Raw genomic sequence first — 22,049 nt, 5'->3', positions numbered from 1 at the left:
TAACAATTTTTTAACAATTTAACAATCGCGATTTGTCAGTTGTAATGGAAACGAGAGATATCGAAAACAATTTCCAAGATGGTAGTATCTTATTTGGCAAAATAAATTTTTATTTTTCTTTACTGTATTTCTGCAACGGATAAAGGAATGCATGCTATTATGTCAATTATTTCTTCGACACTAACTTACTACTTTACTATCACTGTAACAATTTTATCTTTGTAATTAACCACATTAGCTCCATTACTATCATAATTACGCAAGGAAACGTTTCCGAAGGAAGTGTAGTGATAACAACAGTAGTAACATTCGGTTCTATGCGATAAAGGAAAATGTTTACTATTACTATGATCTTGGGAAATGTTTTTGCCCTAGAAACACGTAGCAATAAATATAGATGAGAACAAGTCGAAAAAGTTCGTGGCAGTGATTTGTGGATTATCCTGCTGTCCTCAAATTACGGAAGGTACAGATCCAGTCTTCCGAATGGGACGATCCTCGGTTTGCTTTTTCGTTTGTTTTCATAATCTTTTAGCCCTCTCCCACCACCATCTGCCAGACTACCATATCGTATTTAGGATGTTCACTCTCAGGACCTTTATTATCCGTTTTCGGAAATGTCAGTTCCGAGCCGGCGAAGGAAGGCGAGCAGCTATCTTCTCAAAACAGGCGAAGTCCTTTGGGTATACCAAAGAATCAAGATTTTCGAGAAACTTGTCGAGATATGCTTGACTGAGTTTTTGTGATGTTGGTGTCCGTCCTCGTACACCTTCACTGACTCCGACATGACCAAATATACCGGCCCACTGTTCGCCATTATATGGACCGTTTATTTTGAAAGTGGTGTAAGTCTATTTTCTCTTGCTTCGAGAAAATTAAAGGTTAACATATCTGTTAATTAAAATATTTAGGGAAATTATATGAAGTCTGGCAATGTTTCTACTGTTTTATCAATATGTAATTTGGTTATATAAATTTGTTTTAGGCGTATTTTACTAAACTGATGTATACTTACGGACTGCAAATGGACTTACACCACTTTCATAATCGATGATTATGCAATTTCATTTACCGACCAATTTTAAATTGTACAAAACATGGGAATTTTTTAAGAAATTAAACACGCGATTAGTTATACATAAAGAATTTACATTAAATTAAGCATGAATTACGTGATATCTCATTTTTTTCAAAAATGGACTTACACCACTTTCAATATAAACGGTTCATATCTTCCATATCCCTTTTTGTTCTCAGCTATCCTGTTCTGAGTAGCTTTATTTCCCTCGTTAATCATAATCACAGATTTTGGTGACACGATAGATCATTACAATAAATGAATCGGGCCTGATACTGCTTCAAACGATTCTCAACCACATGCACATCGATGGCCCGAAAAGGGAATTACTGGAAGCCTTCCCAGGTATAGCGAACGTCCACGATTTGCATGTGTGGCAGTTGATGGGGTAGAAGATTATTTCTACCGTCCATATTATCTTCTTGGACCTTATGAAAGAACCATTACCAAATGGTTCTTGGAAAATAAAGTCATAAAGAGTTGTACTACTGTAGCTTAATGGGCTCTGTGATTTTTGAATGCAAGTTATCAAAAAGTGATATTAAACGGTGAGAAATATCGCTCCAGGTAAATGCACAAAATAAAAATTTAACTAAAATATACTAAATTTACCCAAAGTAGGCAAATCTCTGTGCATGTTTCGATTTGTGAAATAAATAAAGACAATTAGTAATTTGTATACCGGTCTGCAGTCTAGTAATAATTCTAAACCTATAGTCTACAAAAAATGTTTGGTGAATATAGTAAACTGAAATTTATATTGAACAGTATTATTAATATTACGAATATGTGAAGATGCATACATTCTCGTAGATTTGAATAAAAATATTAATTAATTTGATTTAATTATTATTTAATCGGATATTATACTTGTATCAGTCAAATTTTATTATGTAATTTTATGGAGTTGTATAAACAATGTAATTACGAATGATACACTAAAAACAAAAAGTAGCGCACATTATGGGAGGTCTTTTCATTTTTATTTATTGTTTCTCGCAAAGATAAGACTGCCGCTTGGTATGTCAGCGTGACATCGTGCTAAACATAGCTCTGTCGAACTGGTTGGAATAGACCTACTTTCATTACTAACAATCCTAATTTATTCTTAAGTAACCACTGCCATTTTTAAAATTACGGTTCAGAACTGTTTATAGTTGAATACATAATGGCACGCACGGTAGCGAAATCCAACGAATAATGGATGTTCCGCTTCAGCAATGTCGAATTGGGTGTTTGTTTTGTTAGAAAAGCGTGTTTGATAGTTTTAGATCCCAAGTGTGTTTGTGTTTCATACTTTATGCACGTTACTTACGCGGCCACACACATATGTATACGTCAGCGATAAAATCTGGAGCAAGTGGAAGCTAGTTTAAGCAAAACATTGCAGTAGATCAGCCAATTTTACATGTTTGCGAAGTTCAACGTAAAAATCAAACAGTATTAATTAAATAAAAACTGTAATTAAAATTATCGTTAATACAAATTATTACAACTTATAATATTAACACAATTTATTACAACTTATAATATTAACACAATTTATTACAACTTATAATATTAACACAATTTATAATACCGAGTTATTCGAAATATTTTGTCAATAATTTCTATTTATTTCTCTTTTGCAATTTTCATTACGTATGACATAAACATCCTACCTGTATCGGCTTGGACAATAAGTAACAATGTTTTCGTCTAATTCTTTCCATCGTGTACTGGTAATTGAATTTCACGTCAATGTAAAATTTAATACGTCCAAAAGTAACATTAGAAATGCGTTCTTAAAAATCGCGTCGTCGCGAACGGACATTTAATATAAAAAGTTACGACAATATTTTTAATATCGTATTCGAATTACTTACTCGTTTTGAAGGTATCACAGTATGGAAATAAAATATAATGTCACTTATGGAAATAAAAAACAAAAGAGGAGAAGTATTTCGTCGATGTCACGAATTTGAGACAGTCCATTGATTTTTCTAATGAACATCACGCGTCAATTTTCACAAGAACATTTGTATACAAGCTAAAAATAATTTTTAATAACATTAGAAACTACGTTCGTTAAATTAATATTCTACTAGAGCGAAAATCAGATTTAACACCTCGAATTTCTGTCCATTGAGCGGAACACTCTCCAACGTTGGGCCCAGAGCACGTCGCATAGACGAATGTAGTCTTCGTTAGCAGTGTACGGAGTGCGATATCAAGGTGAACGACGATTAAGATGACGTCGTCATCGATAAATTGTAGTCAGAGGATCGCCGGGGTGGGGCCAGCTCGTGGAAAGGCGGCTGCAACTCGTTCGTTCAGCTGGGAGAGCACAGTAGAACGGCCGTGATCGTCGCCGAAGTCGAAGAGTGACGCGCTTGTAGAAGCCGAGTGTATTCGTGCGATGTCGTTCCGTACCGCTCTGTGAAACATGTAAAGAGTTAAATCTCGGTGATTCAATCAGTGATCGCTGAGATACATTTAAACAGAACAAATACAAGAAACAACTAGAAGACAGCCAAGCAAAAATGCTGTGCCGCTACCGACGATTTCTCTACGCCGTCGCTCTCATCTCGCACCTGTACAGAGGTAATCGCGGCTTTACCTGTCATGGGCCCACCTGTGGCCCACGAAGCAACGAGCAACGTCACGAGCATGTAGTCACCACGTCCGTGAGTCACTCGACTCGAATGGCCACGGGTAAACTGGTTTTTTCGGTGTCGATACAATCGGCTGTGTTTGTAAGCTGCGTAAAAAAACCTTCATTGAGACTCTGTTATAGCAGACCCGTTTCCCGGATCTATAGGTCGTTTTTGCAAACTCCGTTTCGTTCCATTCGTGCTCCGACTTCTTAATTCCACGAAAAGCGGCCGGTTGTTTTGGAGCTCCCGTTGATTACTCGGTTCGCTAATGCCACGACGTGAATTACGCGTGCTGGTAATTACGCGCACGTTTGTTCTATTTTTACCACTGGAGTATCGCAGAGACGACACGCTCGGTTTTTATTACACGCGAGGAGGGATTCGGATTTTGCATAGTTGAATCAGAACGCTGGAACGACAGATCTAAATTCCGATTTATGGTCGGCAGCCGTTGCCGGTTGATAATGACGACAGAAATTGATTCGTTTAAAGTCTCGCACCGAACCAGTTCTTCGTGGCACGTTACGCTGCCTTATCGCGTCCGATTTTTGTTCCGCATTGTCAATTCGATCACGTTGCACGGACGATCGATCGCGCAATGCTAGATTATTTCGAATTCGCTGTGATGCAATAATGAATTTGCGACTTCGATCTCCTGTCTGAATTACGGAACGGTGCTGAATTATGTCAGACTTTCGTTTAGACTCGTCTTCACTAATTTTAGCGAGAACGGAAGAACAGTTGCAAAGTTTTGACGATCTTTACGTGATTCATTCCGGAATGCGGTTACCTGCGTGCCGCATGCCGATTTTGCTGTATTCTCTCGCAGTTGGGACACCAGCAACTATAATGCATGCACTTTCTACGCGACTTTGCGCAGTAATCGCGCGCACCGTCTGTGTGCACGATCAGACTTTACTTAATTTCCCGCCTTTATTTATTCTTGCTATTTGTCTTAAATATTATATTCAGACTGCGGATTTTATACAATTGTGGGCGATTTGGGTAGTTGCAGTTTGGGTAATTGCAGTTCATGTATTATTTTTAATCTACCCAAATTTATTATTTAATTTATGAATAAATTATTTATATCACTTGGTTTCTATTCCTTGCAATTGATGCAGACAATTTTCGTTTTGCATTAACATTCGCGGTGTAATTATATCTTATCACCCTCGTGGTATTGTGTATATCGCGTTGTCTCTGAACTATTTAATCGTCATTTCTATGATATGTACGTTAGCTTCAGAAAGGAAAGCCACCCGATCGAAACATTTTTTAATTATATTATTGCAATGCGCGTGATGTTTCGTTACTTTGCTCATTCATTCTGCGTTTCCACGATGCTCGAATATTATTTCCGTCGTAAATATTGTATATTGGACCAGACTTTGGCAGAATCATTGAAACTTTTCAAGTCATGCATCCCGACCGAATGCCTAATTCATTTTATTTAGCATTCATCGAAGCTGGTATTGAAAAAAATTAAATTTCATTACAAGCAATTGCTCTACGAAGTTTCGCATAAGAACGTGGACTTTCAAACGGTTCGCCAGTCTAGCAGTGACAAGAATATAGGATTGGGTAGACGAAATATTTTCGGGTTTGTTAACATTGTTAAGAGGAGCGATGCATCTCTGCCCGGCTGCTGCTTCTTGCAGAAAATTCTTATTTTACATAAAACACGACGGTCTACCGATAACGAGTGGACTGTTCTTACGTCGTACAGAAGAAATTCCCACATCGCAATTACGGATGCGCGTGTCAATTGCTGATTCTCAATGATGTCTGCTATAATTAGATTAGGGTATTGATAACCCATAAACTACTACTGTCCTTTATCGCCTACACGACTGTAATCGGTCGTTTCCCAGCGGTGTCCCAATTATAATCCTCAATTTAAGCGTATCGTGCGTATTATCTTAACAGGAATCGACGGATCCATTGTCGTCGCTCCATCAAGGGTAATCGCATTTGAATTTCCCACTCGCAACAAATTTCTATTCGACCGAGGTCACTTTATTCGGAATAATCTTTCTTTCGTCGAGATCGTTTCGTAAAACATTGGATGAAAATCGCGTTCGTTCGAATTGTTCAAAATTCGATCGTTCATTCAGCTTGGTTCGTTTCGTTCAAGGAATTTCAATTCGATCGGGTTCGTCCCCGTTCGTATAAATTAATTTAGTTAAGGGGCAATAATCTGCGCGTCGGATAGGACTATCTGCACGATAGTTTATCTCGATGGGACCACTCGTTATTCTTTCCCGAACATTCGCCGGTCGGTCGTTACTTATCGCAGCTTCCTCCTACGGTGATCTTACGGTTTCATGTAGATATTATATACGAAACGACACGTGTCGCACGCTCGCGCGAATTTCAAATATTCCTTTAACGATACAGATGCGAGGAAGTGGCTCGGGGACGCGTTCGAACTCCAATCCTTCGCACTTGAAGCCATTGCACAGCTGTAGATCTGAAATCATTTTCCTGGCTCCGGTAGTATTTCCATTCTATGTAACAAAGTGCATTTTTTATGAATACGAAATTGATCCTTGCGACTCATACGGACAGTTCGAAATTTAACAATTTCTTAAACGTTGTTCGTATACAGATTATCTCGAAATGTGACAGAATGATTTTAGTGGTTTCTCCGTGTCATTACACGAGCGCAAATGATTAAAATGGAGCAGTTCTCTCGGAATGTAACGGAACAATTTAAATATCTTTCTGACTCCAGAAGGACCAGATTAATAGACAATGTGTAAACTAACTTCGAAAGCGTTACAGCCGGTTGTGCCACCGCGGTTACTATGATCGAATAAAATGAAAGCATTATTGGCTGCATTTAACCCCTTGCGCTACGAGTCAGACTCGTCTCGACGATTTGATAATCCACTAAAGAGGTATTGCTATTTATTTCTTCTGAAACAAAGTGAAAGATCCCTCTGGTATGGAAATCTATATAATATTAAATCGAAATAAACGAAAGTAAATGGAAACATACGGGAAATGAAAATCATATCGTTCTATTTGGAGAATCTGATTCGGGGTATTGATCGCTACAGGTATAAAAGAAATCGTTGTGCAAGGAGTTATGGGGAGAACGAGAAATCACTGAGAATCGATGACGCGTGCGAATGACCAGTTATCTTCGCCACCCTATGTTGACAGATTAAGAAATTTCAAGACCGCCGTAGAGGTCACGAAGAACGTCAATCGAGCGTTGGGAACTTCAAGAAAAACTGATGATGCTTCCCCGGTCGCACTTCGCACGAATTATACGATATCTTCGGTGACTCAAGGATTTTTTAGTCTGGAAAGAGTTGAGCTAACATCGTCGGGTTTTTTTCATAAGTTCCACTGTTTTCATACGGCTGGATCAATATACTAATATCTTGTAGGGTAATCGTGGATTACGTGGAATATGAGGAAGAGTTAGTTAGCAGATTGTTGGAAATCGTTGAAACTATACCGTGGCGATAGTAAGTCGTTGAAGTTAATTCCGACATAAATTGTAGATGTTGCACACAAAACAGTTTCGTCTCTTCACATTGCGTATTTGAATAAACATACGTAATTGATAGTTCTAAGTTTTCAGAGTAACACGTGTATGGTGCTGTATTTCTGTGTTCATATAGACAACAATGCAGACAATTAATTGTTAACAAAATTAGTTATCTGGATATTAAAAATGGTTGAAGTTGTGTTGTGACGCTAGCAAGCTCTGTATCGAAAACTATGGAGTGTATTGAGTAAATTCCGACGTAAATTGTAGATGTTGCACACGAAACAGTTTCGTCTCCTTGCTTTGTCGAAGATAAAGTTCTTAAACATTTATAAACACATTTACCACAATTTAATATTGAGTTCCATTCTACAATTTTAGATAAAATGGACACAGTTATTGAGAGTTTATAATTGCATTTTTTTTTGAAAATGCAGTTCTGAAACAATTGGTTTTAAAATTGTAAATGGAAGTTCTTATACACTGCGATATGGTTGCTTTCAGTCTTATAAATTGCGGGGAAGTATGCAAACATTCGGACAAATAATTTCGAAATGTTCACGATGAATCTTTCTAGATTTCGTCACGATATGTGTGGCTAAATTTCTAGTATTTTTCAACTGAAAAATTTTGAATCTTCTCAATCCACAGTATACACGATTCATTCAATTAAAGTCATCGCGTTGTAATTCCATAGGGATGAGTCAACTCCAGGAGGCACCTCGTAACCTATTACAGATCATTGATAAATCAATAGCTACATAAACAGATAAATAGATAAGTTTTCAGAGTACGTTTGCCGTCACGGTCTCGAATACGAATAAAACAGTTGAGTAACACTACTTAGAAATACGATTGACTGAAAAATTCGTACTTTATCAATTTTCAAGTGAAAACAGTTTCGAGTAGAAATATTTACATCAGGTTTATTGTTACAAGGAAGTCGTACAATGTTTCGATTTCTACTAAATACTTGCAGTTTTCTACGTGACTTATTTGTTAAGAAGCGAACAGCGAGTCTAGTGAAAAAGTTCTCTGTTGTTAATTCATTTTTGTACGTACTTATTTGCCGCGTGGAACGAGCCGGCTTGCTGATAAAACGTCCGTGCTATCAGTAGAGGAAAGAAAGGACTTCCTTCCTACAAACTCTCGTATATACTCGCGAGCTGGCAACGTATGTACATTTTTACGACGAACTATGGGCGGGAATAATTCGGTTAAACCAAATCATCCGCAGGACTTCCGCTCGGAATTCGTTCGTAATTACGCAAAAATGATATTTCACATGTCCGTCGCTTGCAAGCCGTGCTGTATACCGAATTTTGCAAGAAAACGACAAAATAATGATAGTTGTGTGACTGGGTAATTATTTATTTTAAAGCGTGAATCGGAGTTGGAGTTAGAGTTTTCATTAAAAAAACGTGATCAAGAAAACACCACAGATAAATTGCAGTTTCACAACCAAATTGAATGAAAACGATAGATGGCCCCTGAAATATGTACTTGCAACTGGTTTGGTGAAACGGTGAAACCTTGAGGCACCTCTGGACTTTCCCCATATCTCCATTCGCGAAATAAGTACGCGAACCACTTCGTGGGATTTATGAGACCGATAAATTGCATCACCGTTCGTATCATTGCGTCGTTAAGATGTTACGATCTACCTAACACAATTCGTCCCTTATTTTTATTGACTGTAAATATTAATTTTTTTCAACGCATTATCCGTTACACGGATCGAGAAATCTCATTAGTCACTATACAGAACAAAGTAAAAGTATCCCTAAGCTGTCGTTGTCCGAGTCGCATTTGATTTCTTTACTTTAGTTAATAAACATGCTGTGCGAATGATTTCGTTTTGATATTGACAAATAATATATAATAATATAGTTCTCGAGCAAGTCTTAGGATAGGCTTTTTTTTCTTTTGTCAGCGGAAACAACAACTGTAGAACCGGAGAAATTGCCGAGAAGTGATGAAATTGTTAAAAAAGAAGGCGAACTTTTGCGGCTATCATGTTCCAGCACGTCGGAAATTATCTACATGTATCCGACAAACTCAACAAACTCTGTAAGTAATGAAATAATATAAGATAATATTATCAATACAAAGCAAGGAAAGCGATAATAACGTGTGCTTTAATAACAGAATAATACGTCGCCCATCGAAATAAACAAAAGCAAAGATGCAAATGGCACCTACACGTACGAGCTTGTTCGACCGAACACAGTATTTGGGGACACCGGTTGGTATGGTTGTTCAGATCACTTCATAGAGATCCCGGCACGCAATTATTCCGACCCAGAAATCCCCTGGACGTATGTTTACGTCGAATGTAAGTTTATTTTCTATTTCCATTGAACTACAAAAGTTTACGCAAAAATTCTCTTAGTTCACGGCGTGAAACTAGCGTGGCTACTTAAAGTAGTAATTACGAACGTTGCAGTTTAGTGACTAAACTGTCTGTTATGTTTCAGCTGAAGAAGATCGATTTGTTGAAGAGACGTATTACAAGAGTTTGGTAGCCATTGTAGGCGAAAATATCCTTATACCCTGCAGACCAACGTCGCCGACAGCAGATGTCCGTCTTACGAAGCAAGACGAAGTAGGTGTCCGATTGTTTAACAAATTCAGTAATCAGTTTCGTGAAATTGACCGAATATACGGTATTAAATTGCAAGATTTAAAAAATATTAAAAATATTAGAAATATTAGAAAAGTTTGCAAGGTATCTTATACGTGACAAGAAAGCGACTGGCTTGATTCGATCTAATCAAGGATAAAGATATATTCTTTGTTCTATACAGGGTGTTCCAGAAGTCACTTGCAATCGGGAAATGAGGGGTGCTAAGGTCACATGAAACAACTTTCTCCTTTACAAAAATGTTTTCCGAGGCATTGTTAACAAGTTATTAACGAAAAATAGTGACCAACGAGAAACGAGCTCGGCTGGCGCGAGGCGGTCGAAGCCGTCGAAGCCATCAAAGCCCAGCTTTGTTCATTGGCTCCGTCGCTACGCACCAGCCGATTCCGCCTCTCATTGACCTCAGGAACCTATTATTTCTGGATTGATAGACACTTTTGGAACACTTTGCATAACTGTTCACGCTTCGCTAGGGATAATATGTGCAGTGAACATAGGAAAAGTCATTTAATGAAATACATTGTACAGGATCTCGATGTGAATGACGTACCGTCGTTCAATCCCAGATATGGATTTACATTGTACGATGTCAAGCCGCACGACCAAGGTTTGTACGCGTGCAACATCGGTCCTCATCAAGAGGTCCTTTATCACATATACGTGACGAGTGAGTACAGTTATTGAACGTTGCCACTTTTATATGAAAATCGTTTTCTTATATTTGTCTGATCGTAAGAATCATGGAAAACGGAATGTTATCTTATTAACGAAGAAAGGAACTGAGATAAAAAGAAATGATTTATTAATGGAAATCATTGAAGAAAGACATACATTTTTTTCGCGACAGACTTAGAAAACGTTTGTTCCTTTTTTTCACGATGTGAAACAGGCTTTTAATAACTCACGATCTTTTTTGTTTAGAGAAATACAATTTGACCGAACCAAGAATTATTAACGATACGTTGCGGCACGTGACAAAGGGCGAGACTCTGTACGTGAATTGCACCACCAGAATTCCGAAGGACGTTGTTGACTATACTTTCAATTGGTCTACACCGCAACAGGTGTCGATTTTGAAATACAAGTTTCATTCGCGTCAGCCATCCGTTCGAGACAAATTCAACACTGCAATTTGTTGTTCCAGAGCGAGAGAATTAGCGCCCGTAGCTACAGCGAAAGTAGCGGTGTAATCACCACCGAATTAATCATCAAGAACGTGACCTACGAGGACGAAGGTATCTACGAGTGCATAATCAAGAGCTTTTATACTGAGAAGAAATCGCAGACGTATGTGAAGGTGCAGGGTGAGTACGGTGATAACATTTCGTGTGAAACACGATGATTCTTGCTGTAACGTATATTTGAAAATCAAGAAAATTCGTTAGAATTCAATATTTAAAGAAGTAGTGTTGCTATGCTAAACATTTTGTGCGATTTTTATAATGGACACCTTCGGATAACATGTTACAGAATCTTGCAGTTTAATATCTGAGATATTATTAACATCGAATTATATTCGATGTTAATAAAATAAGCCTTGATTCCGTATCTATATTTTACCATTATTTGTATTTCAACATGTATTCAAAACATAAAATCTGCTTTAAAGTAAGTTAAGATCAAGCAACACTTCTCGTTTTATTCAATTTAATTAGAAATATTCAGAAATATTTGTAGAATGGATATTGTGTGTCTCGAGCATCATTTTCCATAATTTTTGCTTATTGAATGTTCAGAGTCGATCGAGCCATACATTAATCTCACAACTCAAGATCCTAATAGACACTATCAGCGTCATATGCGTGATCAAGTGAAGTGGGTTGTGCACGTGGACGCGTATCCTGCGGTTAAACTAAAATGGTATGTTGAATCTGTTTAAATAACGTGACGTTATATTTTTAGAGAACTCTGTGAAAGCGAAAACAGCCAATTAGTTAATAACACCGCCCAATCAAACATCGAACTCACGACAGAAGTTTCTGCTAGACCGACTACGAATTGTATACGTTTACGATGAAAATGAGTGTAGGCAAAGGCTGTTTTTGCCAATCGATAATGGAAACGGTCGCATTGCTTTTATTAAATGCTTCTTAAATGTCCCGATAACCAAAGTTTCATTTTATAGGTTGAACACAAACGGCATGGAAATTACAACGAGCTTGTCGGCATCTGAGGAATCCAAATTTTCAGTTAACGTCACCTGTTGTAGGCCGATATTAAGAATCAACCATTTAGATTTCAATGACATGGGAATGTATTCCATCCAGGCCAGCAATCAGTATAAAATGGAAACATTGAACTTTACGTTAGACGTAATCGGTATGCTATTTTCATTGTTTACGAAGAAAATAAGGAGGATATCAATCATCCGTATTGATTCGATAATTGTTCGGTTTAATCATCCGCATTGATTCGATAATTGTTCAGTCTAACCGAAATCAATCTTACAGCCGAGCCAGTACTTTACATAAGAAATCCAAGCCCGTACTACTTACCTAATCAGGTAGCGAAGATTGAATGCCACGTGGGAGCGTTCCCGAAGCCGAATATTACTTGGATTTATCGCAAATGCCCCAATTTCCCATTTTGCGAGAATGGTACTCACGAGTACTTGACGGTATACAATGTTTAAACTTTTAACACCAAACCTACCGAGCACGGAAAGTGACTGGCACGTGTTGCTTCATAACGATGACAAAACTTAATGTATTTAAGATTTTTATTCAGCCATTGCCTATGAAAGAGACTTAACAATTTCAATGATTTTGGAATGAACAATGTGTCATTGGTCGTGCTGACCGGCTCGATGGTTTAGTGTTGATTTAAGTCCGTGTAAACTCGTTCCATCGATTGCAATTAATTAATTAAATCAAGCGGTATTCACGCAGAACTTCACCGTGGAAAGCGGAACCATGACTTCCATGGTCTCTACAGTGTCGACGACCATTGAAATGTCCGGTGAACTTACCTGTAGCGCGTGCAACATCGTCGACTGCAGAAATGTCTCCGAAAATGTGTTGGTTTCCGGTAAGGGTCGTATCAGATTCTCTTTTCACGCTTAGCAACTCAGAATGCTTTTAAGTCATAATTAAAGGACAGATTTTATGCAACAATGCCGTAGAGGTATTAATAGACGAAATAAGTTTTCGCTGAAATACTGTTTATTACAATTTCTCTTGTTGAGGTCTTAGTTAACGCAGTTCTGATCTCGTTAACATTTTCCTGTGATCGCTATTTCTCCAGATGCTAAATTATGTATGAAAATATTTTAGACGGAGACGGGGAATTTGGTATTGTTCCTATAAAGGAGCCAGTGGTCGAGGGCGACGATTGGGAGCTGATTTGCGCCGCTTCGATTTACAATTATTCGGACATCATTTACTGGAGCAACGAAAGTGGTCCAATTGTACAATCCGGTAATACTCTTTCCGATGTTTATACTGAGAACGCGTCACAGAACTTACTTTTCTACGATCAATTTTTAAAATTGATCGTACAGTTTGAAGTGCAGTTCAATGGGAAATTGAACGAACCGAAAACAATTTGTTTAATATTTTAGATAGAATCTCTATTCATCGAGAGACGACGAACTTCACGCATAGATCTATTTTAAAAATACAGAACGTGCAAATGGAGGACTCTCAGGAATATATTTGTACAGCAGCATCCAACGACAATTTAGTTCAGTCTAACGAATATCATTTGAACGTGAAGGGTAAATAAATGAAAATGCCTAAACAGGTTTAATGTTGAACTGTTGAATAATCTTATTTTCGTTCTAGCCGCACGGCCGCCTACTATTATTGACACTAATTTGGGAAAAAACGACATAGTTATTGATGAGGCCACGCCAGGCAACAAAAAGATGGATCTGAAATGCTTCGTGGATGGTGTGCCTAAACCGAACGTCACTTGGTTTAAGGTAGGCGATTAGTAGTTTTTCTGAATCAGATCAATATTTTACTATCCTTGTTTTATTTAATATTTCACTATTTTATTATATTCGGAAGTTTATTTTTATGCAAATACATGCTTTCGATAGGACGGTGTACAACTGGTAGAAAATAATGAACGGTACAAGTTTTTCAACGCATACCAAGAATTTGAGATTCAATATCTATTAGAAGTCGACAGCGGCGTGTACATGTGTCGCGCGCAGAATCGCATTGCAAAAGTGCAAGCACAACAACGGATCACGATAAAAGGTAATTAATTAAACTGAAAAATGTAGGGGTAGTTGCAACAGTTTGTTTTTAACCTTCCTTCAATTGACAGGGAAAGGAGTACCGCCAGTCCTGATCATTTTAGTCATCATGTTAGCAGTGATCGTTGTGGTGCTGGTGATCTACTTCACCATTAAAGTTCGCCGTGAAAGGGTAATTTTAGTTTGCAATGCTTTTGCAATTTTATAGTACTTTATAATACTTTATTTTATATACTACGCAATGCTAATTGATTTTATAACGATCTTATTAATTTCTATGGTGTTGCAGATGATGAGAAAGGAATTAATGGAAGCTGGTCTGATGCACTTTGAGGAGGGAGCTGTGGAGTGTCTAAATCCAGACTTGACGGTGGATGATCAAGCGGAACTGCTCCCTTATGATAACAAGTTTGAATTTCCCCGAGAAAAATTGAAATTAGGTAAGTTTCAAGATCAGACATTTTTTCTTGAAAAGAAAATGGAAAAAATTCAACGGAAAAGAATTCAATCTCCCTCACTTTTCAGCTTCTTTCTACAGTGAAATTTGTTTGATCTCAGATCCCTAATTTTAACAGTTTTAAATTATTCTCAAGAGAATTTATACAATCGCCTTTCGCAAAAATTAATTGTATACAGGAAAATGGTTCTCGGTTTTGTTCTCGAGGTTTTGGTCTAGAAGAATCGTCTCTCGATTATTGAAAGGCGACTAAAAATGTTAATTGAGCGGTATAGGTTTTGCTAACGATTTTTGGTTATAAATGTATGGTAACAATTTATAGGAAGACAACTGGGAAGCGGCGCGTTCGGTGTAGTCTTGAAAGCGGAAGCTCAAGGGATTTGCGAAAGCGAGCCGGTTACTACTGTAGCTGTGAAAATGGTACGACGTGCTACCAATCTCACCTATGTCCGGGCACTTACCAGCGAACTGAAGATATTGGTACATCTTGGCAAACATCTTAACGTCGTCAACCTTCTTGGTGCTTGCACAAAAAATATCCTAAAACGTACGTCTTCTAACAGTTAATTAACTTAAAGCAAGTTTTTGCCAAAGTACCATTTCTCATGTAAACTAGTACCCACTTTCAAAGTATCTGTATTCATGCAAAAGTTTTATCAATAACCAATTAGGGCCACATCTTTTCTGTTTCTCATAAACTATAACTGCCTCGTTTCGACCACGTCATTTTTATGACAACAATCGAAATCAGTTATAGTACTGTTAGCTTGTCGGTTGAATGACTTATACTTAATGATTTCTGTTGATTTTGCAGGTGAATTGTTAGTGATCGTAGAATACTGTCGGTTTGGAAATTTGCATAATTACCTATTGAGGCATAGAAGCAACTTTATCAATCAAATTGATCCAGCAACTGGCAAATTCGACCCTACCATTGGCCTCGATCTACTCACGAGAACTGCCAGCGTGTGCAGCACTAACAGGTTCGTTCCTATATTTTTTCCTCCATACTTTCTGTTACTTGTTAACAACATTGTCGTTACGGAATCTTTCCGACAATGAATATATCTCGTGTGGTGGTAACTAAATATTGCACGTTTTATACTAACACTATCATTGTTGAAACATAAAATCTTATGTTATTTGTTGGTGTGTTTTAAATTATAATTGGAAATCACATTGAAAGCGATTAACATTTGATGAAGCAGATTTTTTTATGTAGAAATTGCCGAACAAAGAAAAACAGCAATTTTGTTTATTGTTGCGAAAACATATTGTATATACCACGAGGTCAGTTAAGAAACGCATACTTCCGCGAATAACTAACCCGGATTTAGTGCAGGGAAGAGTATCTTAATGCTTATTTTAGATCACCTCGAGTAGAAGAAAAATAATTACAAGCTTTTTAGTTGCTTAAAAACTGTAAATTTGGTCTAAATTCGACTACGGGCGCAAAAAAAAATACGTATGTCTTTTGGGATCGGAGAAATATTTTCGCGGGACAGAAGTATTCAAGATATTGTCCTGCATCTATGCTATAGGAACAAATTGCTTTAATATTGCAAATATCGAGCATGATTTATATCGCTTTTTCTATAAGTTACAATATAAAAACCAGTACGCGTCATCGGCTGTTGAAAATATAAAGTTGGCGCCAATCGTGACAGGTGGCGTTCCTTGCGGTGTAATATTGAAGCTCACATTATGGTTTGTATAGCGTCAGTTAAGCTAGGTGGCGAAATACTCACACTTTTAGCCATATTACCGACTGTCGGTTTTGGCTAACAGTTTGAGCAATTTGCCACTATCTCAATTGACGCTCTACGAACTCCAAACGAAGCTACATTTATACTCCACAAAAGGCGCCACTATCTTTCGACATTGCTACTACTACAACTGCATCGATTACTACGGCGAAATTCTCTTTATTTCCAAGAATAAATAAACTCTTTTCGCGCAATACAAATGCAGGAGAGTCTTTCGAACATTTCCGTATCTCCAGAATATTTTCAAGTTATTAAATCTTCCAGATGATACGGTTTCAACTAGAACAGAGTATCGTATATCCGGCACGAACTGATTCATTATTGATACCGATTGAATATTGACCAACGGAGGAATTAAGCTACAGTTAGATCATTTAATCGACCAGCGCCGAATATTCTAAACGGTATCTTACATTGATGATATGGACCGTTTATTTTGAAAGTGATGCAATTCCATTTTCTCTTGTTTTCAGAAAATTAAAGGTTAACATATCTGTTAATTAAAAAATTTAGGCAAATTATATAAAGTATAGCAATGTTTCTGCTGGTTTATCAATATGTAATTTGGTTATATAAATTTGTTTTAGGCGCATTTTACTAAACTGATGTATACTTACAGGCTACAAATGGACTTACACCACTTTCAAAATTAGACAATTGTAAAAATAGTTTAATTTCAATTTTGAAAAATCAAATATCACTTAAAATATACTTCATATTCATCCAATTTTGTTTACAAATAATGACACAACATAAAATAGAAGTAGTATTTTTAATTTTAGGCGCTAATTACATTGTTAAAATTACAAAATGTTCATAATATTTACGTATGCTCGGCATGTGGCACTGTTTCGAAATATGCGTGATGCACCGATGGTATATAAGGCAATAACTGCTTGATATTCTTATATTTTTCATAAGTAATAGCCCTAGCGTCTTGATACAAAGGCGTCAGGACGATTTTTTCAAATTTTAGCGGTCTTCCAGGACGTGTAGGTTATAAATTTATAGTTTTAAATTCTTTGTCCTTCATCGATGTTTTATATAAAATAGTGTATGGTGCACTTTTGAGAAACCTCATCTAACATATTTGCAACCAATTTACCTGTTCTCCATTAGTGTTTTTCCTTATCTGTTTTTTAATCGCATTTTGAAGATTTTTTATTGAAACGAAATTCTCTCGTTTCATTTCATGTAAAATGAATTTATCATGTTGACACGTAATATAGAACAAATATAAAATAACAAGCTACTGATCGGCAACCATCTGCTAACCCACCTACCTATGTCAATTGGACTTACACCACTTTCATAATCGATGATTATGCAATTTCATTTACCGACCAATTTCAAATTGTACAAAACATGGGATTTTTTAAGAAATTAAGCACGGACTAGTTATATATAAAAAATTTACATTAAATTAAGTATGAATTACGTGTTATCTCATTTTTTTTTAAATGGACTTACAATACTTTTAAAATAAACGGTCCATATATAGACACACACACAATCTGTACTATTCTAATCGTTTCCGGAGTAATGCAAAAAATAGGGATGTAACTGTATCGTTTTACGAGTAAAGATGCAACTATTTGCATTCTGTGATTAACACGATAAAACTACCGATGCATGCAAGGGGTTGCGGTGCTAACACTTTTCTGTTTTCTTCTGTCTGCACGATAGGATAAAATATGCGGAATTGTCATTTTCTCGCAGTATCAGCCGTAATTTGGGAACTGATTCGATCCAGTATCACGCCGCAGCTACAGATTCCCAGGGTGTCAGTATGTCGCCAGATGGTACCGTGCTTAGTAACGGTTCCACTCAACCTGGCTGGTGTAACTATCGGGGAGACTACAAGGACTATAATTTAAAACCAATTTGTACACAAGATTTGTTGTCATGGGCATTCCAAGTAGCACGTGGAATGGAATATCTCAGCCACAGGAAGGCGAGTTCTTTAGCAATTTTTTAATATTCTATTCACTCGCGGGAAAACTTAATCATACAAGTTAGTTGGGGGACAAAGGAGTTAATAAGCGAATTTTTACATAGCAAAACAATTAGCAGCTAGCATTAAATTTCATTTAATACCTGAGACAAAATTATATGCTTATTTATAGTAGATGCAGATAACTTCATACGTAGCTCGAATACAAAAATAAAACGGCTAAAATATTCAGTGAATTTAGTTGATCAGAATAATATCCAGGAAGAGATAATAATTTTATTCTACAGAAACAAGTAAACGCGTACATGCTGTAGTAAAATAGAAAATTTAGTTAAATTTGATGTAAATCGGTGAATGAACTGCTCGACGTATATAACATTATTTAAAAATGAATTTGCAGGTACTGCACGGTGACCTAGCTGCTAGAAATATTCTGCTGGCCGAGGACAATATTGTAAAGATATGCGACTTCGGTCTGGCAAAGACCATGTATAAAGAAGAAAATTATAAAAAGAAAGGTGACGGTCCATTACCGATTAAATGGTTGGCCATCGAATCGATCAGAGATCGAATTTTCTCCACGCAATCGGACATTTGGTCGTTCGGTATAGTTCTGTGGGAGTTCTTCACGTTGGCCGAGACTCCGTATCCTGGCATGGAGGCGGAAATACAGTACCAGAAGTTGATCGAGGGCTACAGAATGGAGCAGCCCGAATATGCCACCCCCGAAGTGTGAGTTCACCCAAGATTTTTTACTTAGAAATGAATCGGAATCGCTCTCTTTCGATTATAATCTGAAAAAAAGTTGGCTTGCCGTGTTTTCAAAACTTGTATCCTGAAAACACTTTTTAGACGGCGAATATTATGCAGAATATAAATTTTCAAATCTTTCGAAATCGAATGATTTGTTCTTTACAATTCACATATTTCTAGGTACGACATAATGCGCCAATGTTGGAAGGCAAAGCCTACTCTACGTCCGAGTTTCACAGAGCTAGTCGACAGTATAGGAAATTTGTTGGAGGACAGCGTGAGAGCGGTAAGTTCGTTGAATGATCTTCGTTATAAACATATCCAGATTGTTATCTCGGAATGAATGACTGACATATTTTAAATACGTTTACGAATAATCCATTAGACAATTGGTGACCACGGTTGTTCTAAGGTCATGGAAACATGATCGCAGAAAATGTATAATCGTGTGTTCTGTCATGATAATTGAAAATGATATTTGGGGTGGCTTCACTTAGTCGAGACATTCAGCGTTTGTCTAACTAACCCTAGGCGACTCAATTAAGAACGATATTGGTAATTTCAGCACTACGTCCAATTAAATGCACCGTACATGGACATGAACACAATTCTGCTGGAGAGTGGAAAGGACGATTACCTGACGATGTTGTCGGCACCTGACCATGCTGTGCTGTCTTCACCGACTCACGAGTACGTGAACTCGCCTGTATCTGGCTCCACGGTCGACTCCGCCTACTTGTGTATGAGTCCCAGGAGCCAAACATCAGAGTCAGGAATATTCAGTCCTAGGCCCCACGAAGAACGGACCCGTTTCGATTTCCCGTCCCCGACGGCGGCCGATTACGACGACGCCGTGGAGATATCGCCAATGCTGAAGAAAGAGGAGGACGATCCCTATCTCAAGCCCATCAATGTCCATGAGCGGAGGGCAGAGTTTGCCAAAAACAGGAAAACGATGAAGGATCAGGTCGCGGTTCATCATCCAGCTCGGGATTCCGGTTATTGCAACACGCCGAAGAATTTGGAGTTGATAGATCTGAATAAAAAGAACGAGGAAATCGCGGAGAAGTCGGAGGTGAGCTCGTTACCGGCGAGCAAGATCGGCTTCGCTCCGTCGATCATTAGGACACAAGACAATTACGTGAATATGCCTCAACAGAAGTGCGATATGAAGAAAGACATGCCCGACGGATTCAGCAATCCCAGTTACGTGATCATAGGTAATTGAGAGGCGAATCGAATGCCGCGTATCGCAAGTGTTTGAACATTCCTGCTCCAGAAAGCAATCCGTTTAAAAGTGCCTTTCGTATGTGCGATTATCGTCTGTGTACACTCGTGTGTTTGAGATTGCGTGCGTGAGGATAAATATAGCGTACATTATGTTATACGGAATAGTATGCATACAGATATATTAAGTATAGTTTAGCATGTACAATAAATTGATCTTATGTGCCATGAGATGCTCGACTAATAGTGCACAGTCGGATTATGCTGGAAGGGAGAAGCTGTTGTATCGAAGGTATTGCAAGCGTGACAGAAAAGAGTAATATAAACAACGCGTCGAATCAAAAACATACTCAAAAAAATGTGTTCATATGGTTAGAAAAAAACATTAATGTGGATGGGGGGGGGGGGGGGGGGTCCTTTGAGGGGAACGATTTTGTACGTTTCTTCGAAGAATCCATGACAGAATGCTTGAAACTGGCTTCCATGGAATGTGGTGCTTGTCGAATTATCGTATTCAGTTCTCTTGGTAAACGAAACAACAATTCGAAGAATGAGATTTTTCGTGTTGAACAAATTTTCCAGAGTCAATTCGATATGGAATACATTTATCTATACGATCGTCACGTTGCTGTGCATTTATTAGTCAGAAATACTTTGAACATTTTCACGTTTCTGACGGCGAAAGTATTAATACACCTAAAATTTTCTAGTTTCTATAATGAAATCATGGCGCAACAGTTCCTTGTTTAAATGCAGAGTGCGCGGGTCCGGTTCGCGATCGCACGATGGCGCAGAATTCGGCGGAAATAACAATACAGTTCGAACATCGATTTTGCAGCCGTTTTCAAAAAAAAAAAAAACTTGTACGGAGAAGTTCGGTTCGATACGCTGGTCTGAATAAGACAACGCCATCATTCATTTCTTACCATTATTATTTATTTTACACACGAACGTAAGCGTATCGGCCGAATTCTCACCGTCAAGTTATTCGACAAATTCGTAACATTTTGTACCGGTCCTTCCATATTCTACGTATGTTTTCGACTATGAAAAATATTTTAAAGTGAATTGAATACATTTAAATTTATTTTTTTGTTACTGTACTTGTGTTCATCATTTGTGGTCAGGTCAGTGTATCTTTAGTTTCGACAATCTAAAGTGGACAATTAAAAAAAGGTAATTTCCTCGACAAAAATTGTCTACATAATTCTGTGAAATTGTTGCGACGTCAGATATCATAAGAAATGTATAAACGTTCTATAAACATTTGTTTCTACAGCGGACCCGCTTGACTGTTCGGGTATAGAATTGTTGTAAAATAAATGGTTAAATTGAAATTACTTCGATGCCGAATTTCTAATGAAACGCGGAATAGTGTGTTTAGAGTAACATACGCAGTTCAGACTATTCAGCTTATGCTTATTATGGCGCTAGACATTACATTCTAAGGAGTTGTATTGTAATTTTAATTCTAGTTGACTGAATGTACAAAAAAAAGCAGAGACATAGAAACGATACCATGGAGATATTTACGTAAGCGTTTACATAACAATAGAGTTTAATATAAATGCTTTTTACCGAGTACTTATTAACTGTCAAAGATGGAACGTCCGCTTATAAAAGCGTCGATTCGAACCGTGTCGCTTTGATCAGTAACAAGTTCTGTATGTGTGGGCACGGACTTGCTAATCAGTACTTAATACTCACTGTAATGCGAGTTTTAGTCACAGGGTCTAGTGTTATCGAGTAACAAGTTTCAAATTCACGTGAAATTTATCATTCTATATTGCGACCAAAGACGTGTAACGTTTCGATGTCGACGAAG

The 22,049-nt window shown here is 37.6% G+C and overlaps 1 protein-coding gene and 1 pseudogene across 1 annotated transcript; both read left to right on the top strand.

Annotated features, from left to right (window-relative positions):
* The first annotated feature begins 78 nt into the window (after positions 1-78).
* Positions 79-2,454, top strand: LOC144470954 (uncharacterized; annotated as a pseudogene).
* A 981-nt stretch (positions 2,455-3,435) lies between these two features.
* Pvr (PDGF- and VEGF-receptor related) lies at positions 3,436-20,609 on the top strand. Its single transcript, XM_078182471.1, has 23 exons — positions 3,436-3,661; positions 9,153-9,289; positions 9,368-9,554; positions 9,697-9,824; positions 10,392-10,530; positions 10,785-10,927; positions 11,008-11,167; positions 11,600-11,723; positions 11,989-12,182; positions 12,314-12,480; positions 12,752-12,890; positions 13,136-13,279; positions 13,423-13,578; positions 13,646-13,785; positions 13,906-14,068; positions 14,139-14,239; positions 14,357-14,507; positions 14,847-15,071; positions 15,339-15,507; positions 18,010-18,244; positions 18,645-18,976; positions 19,178-19,283; positions 19,563-20,609. Exons 1-23 carry the CDS (start codon positions 3,601-3,603, stop codon positions 20,223-20,225), a joined length of 4,164 nt encoding a protein of 1,387 aa, XP_078038597.1. The 5' UTR covers positions 3,436-3,600; the 3' UTR covers positions 20,226-20,609.
* The last annotated feature ends 1,440 nt before the right edge of the window (positions 20,610-22,049 follow it).

This window comes from Augochlora pura, chromosome 6 (genome assembly GCF_028453695.1).
Source record: "Augochlora pura isolate Apur16 chromosome 6, APUR_v2.2.1, whole genome shotgun sequence".
NCBI lineage: Eukaryota > Metazoa > Arthropoda > Insecta > Hymenoptera > Halictidae > Augochlora > Augochlora pura.
Note: the sequence above shows the minus strand (reverse complement) of the source record. Positions and strands in the feature narration are given on the sequence as shown.

Coding starts and splice junctions, on each gene's coding strand:
- Pvr (XM_078182471.1), top strand. CDS start 3,601: ATGCTGTGCCGCTACCGACGATTTCTCTACGCCGTCGCTCTCATCTCG. Junction 13,579..13,645: donor ATATCATTTGAACGTGAAGG/GTAAATAAATGA, acceptor TTTTCGTTCTAG/CCGCACGGCCGCCTACTATT. Junction 15,072..15,338: donor CACAAAAAATATCCTAAAAC/GTACGTCTTCTA, acceptor TTGATTTTGCAG/GTGAATTGTTAGTGATCGTA.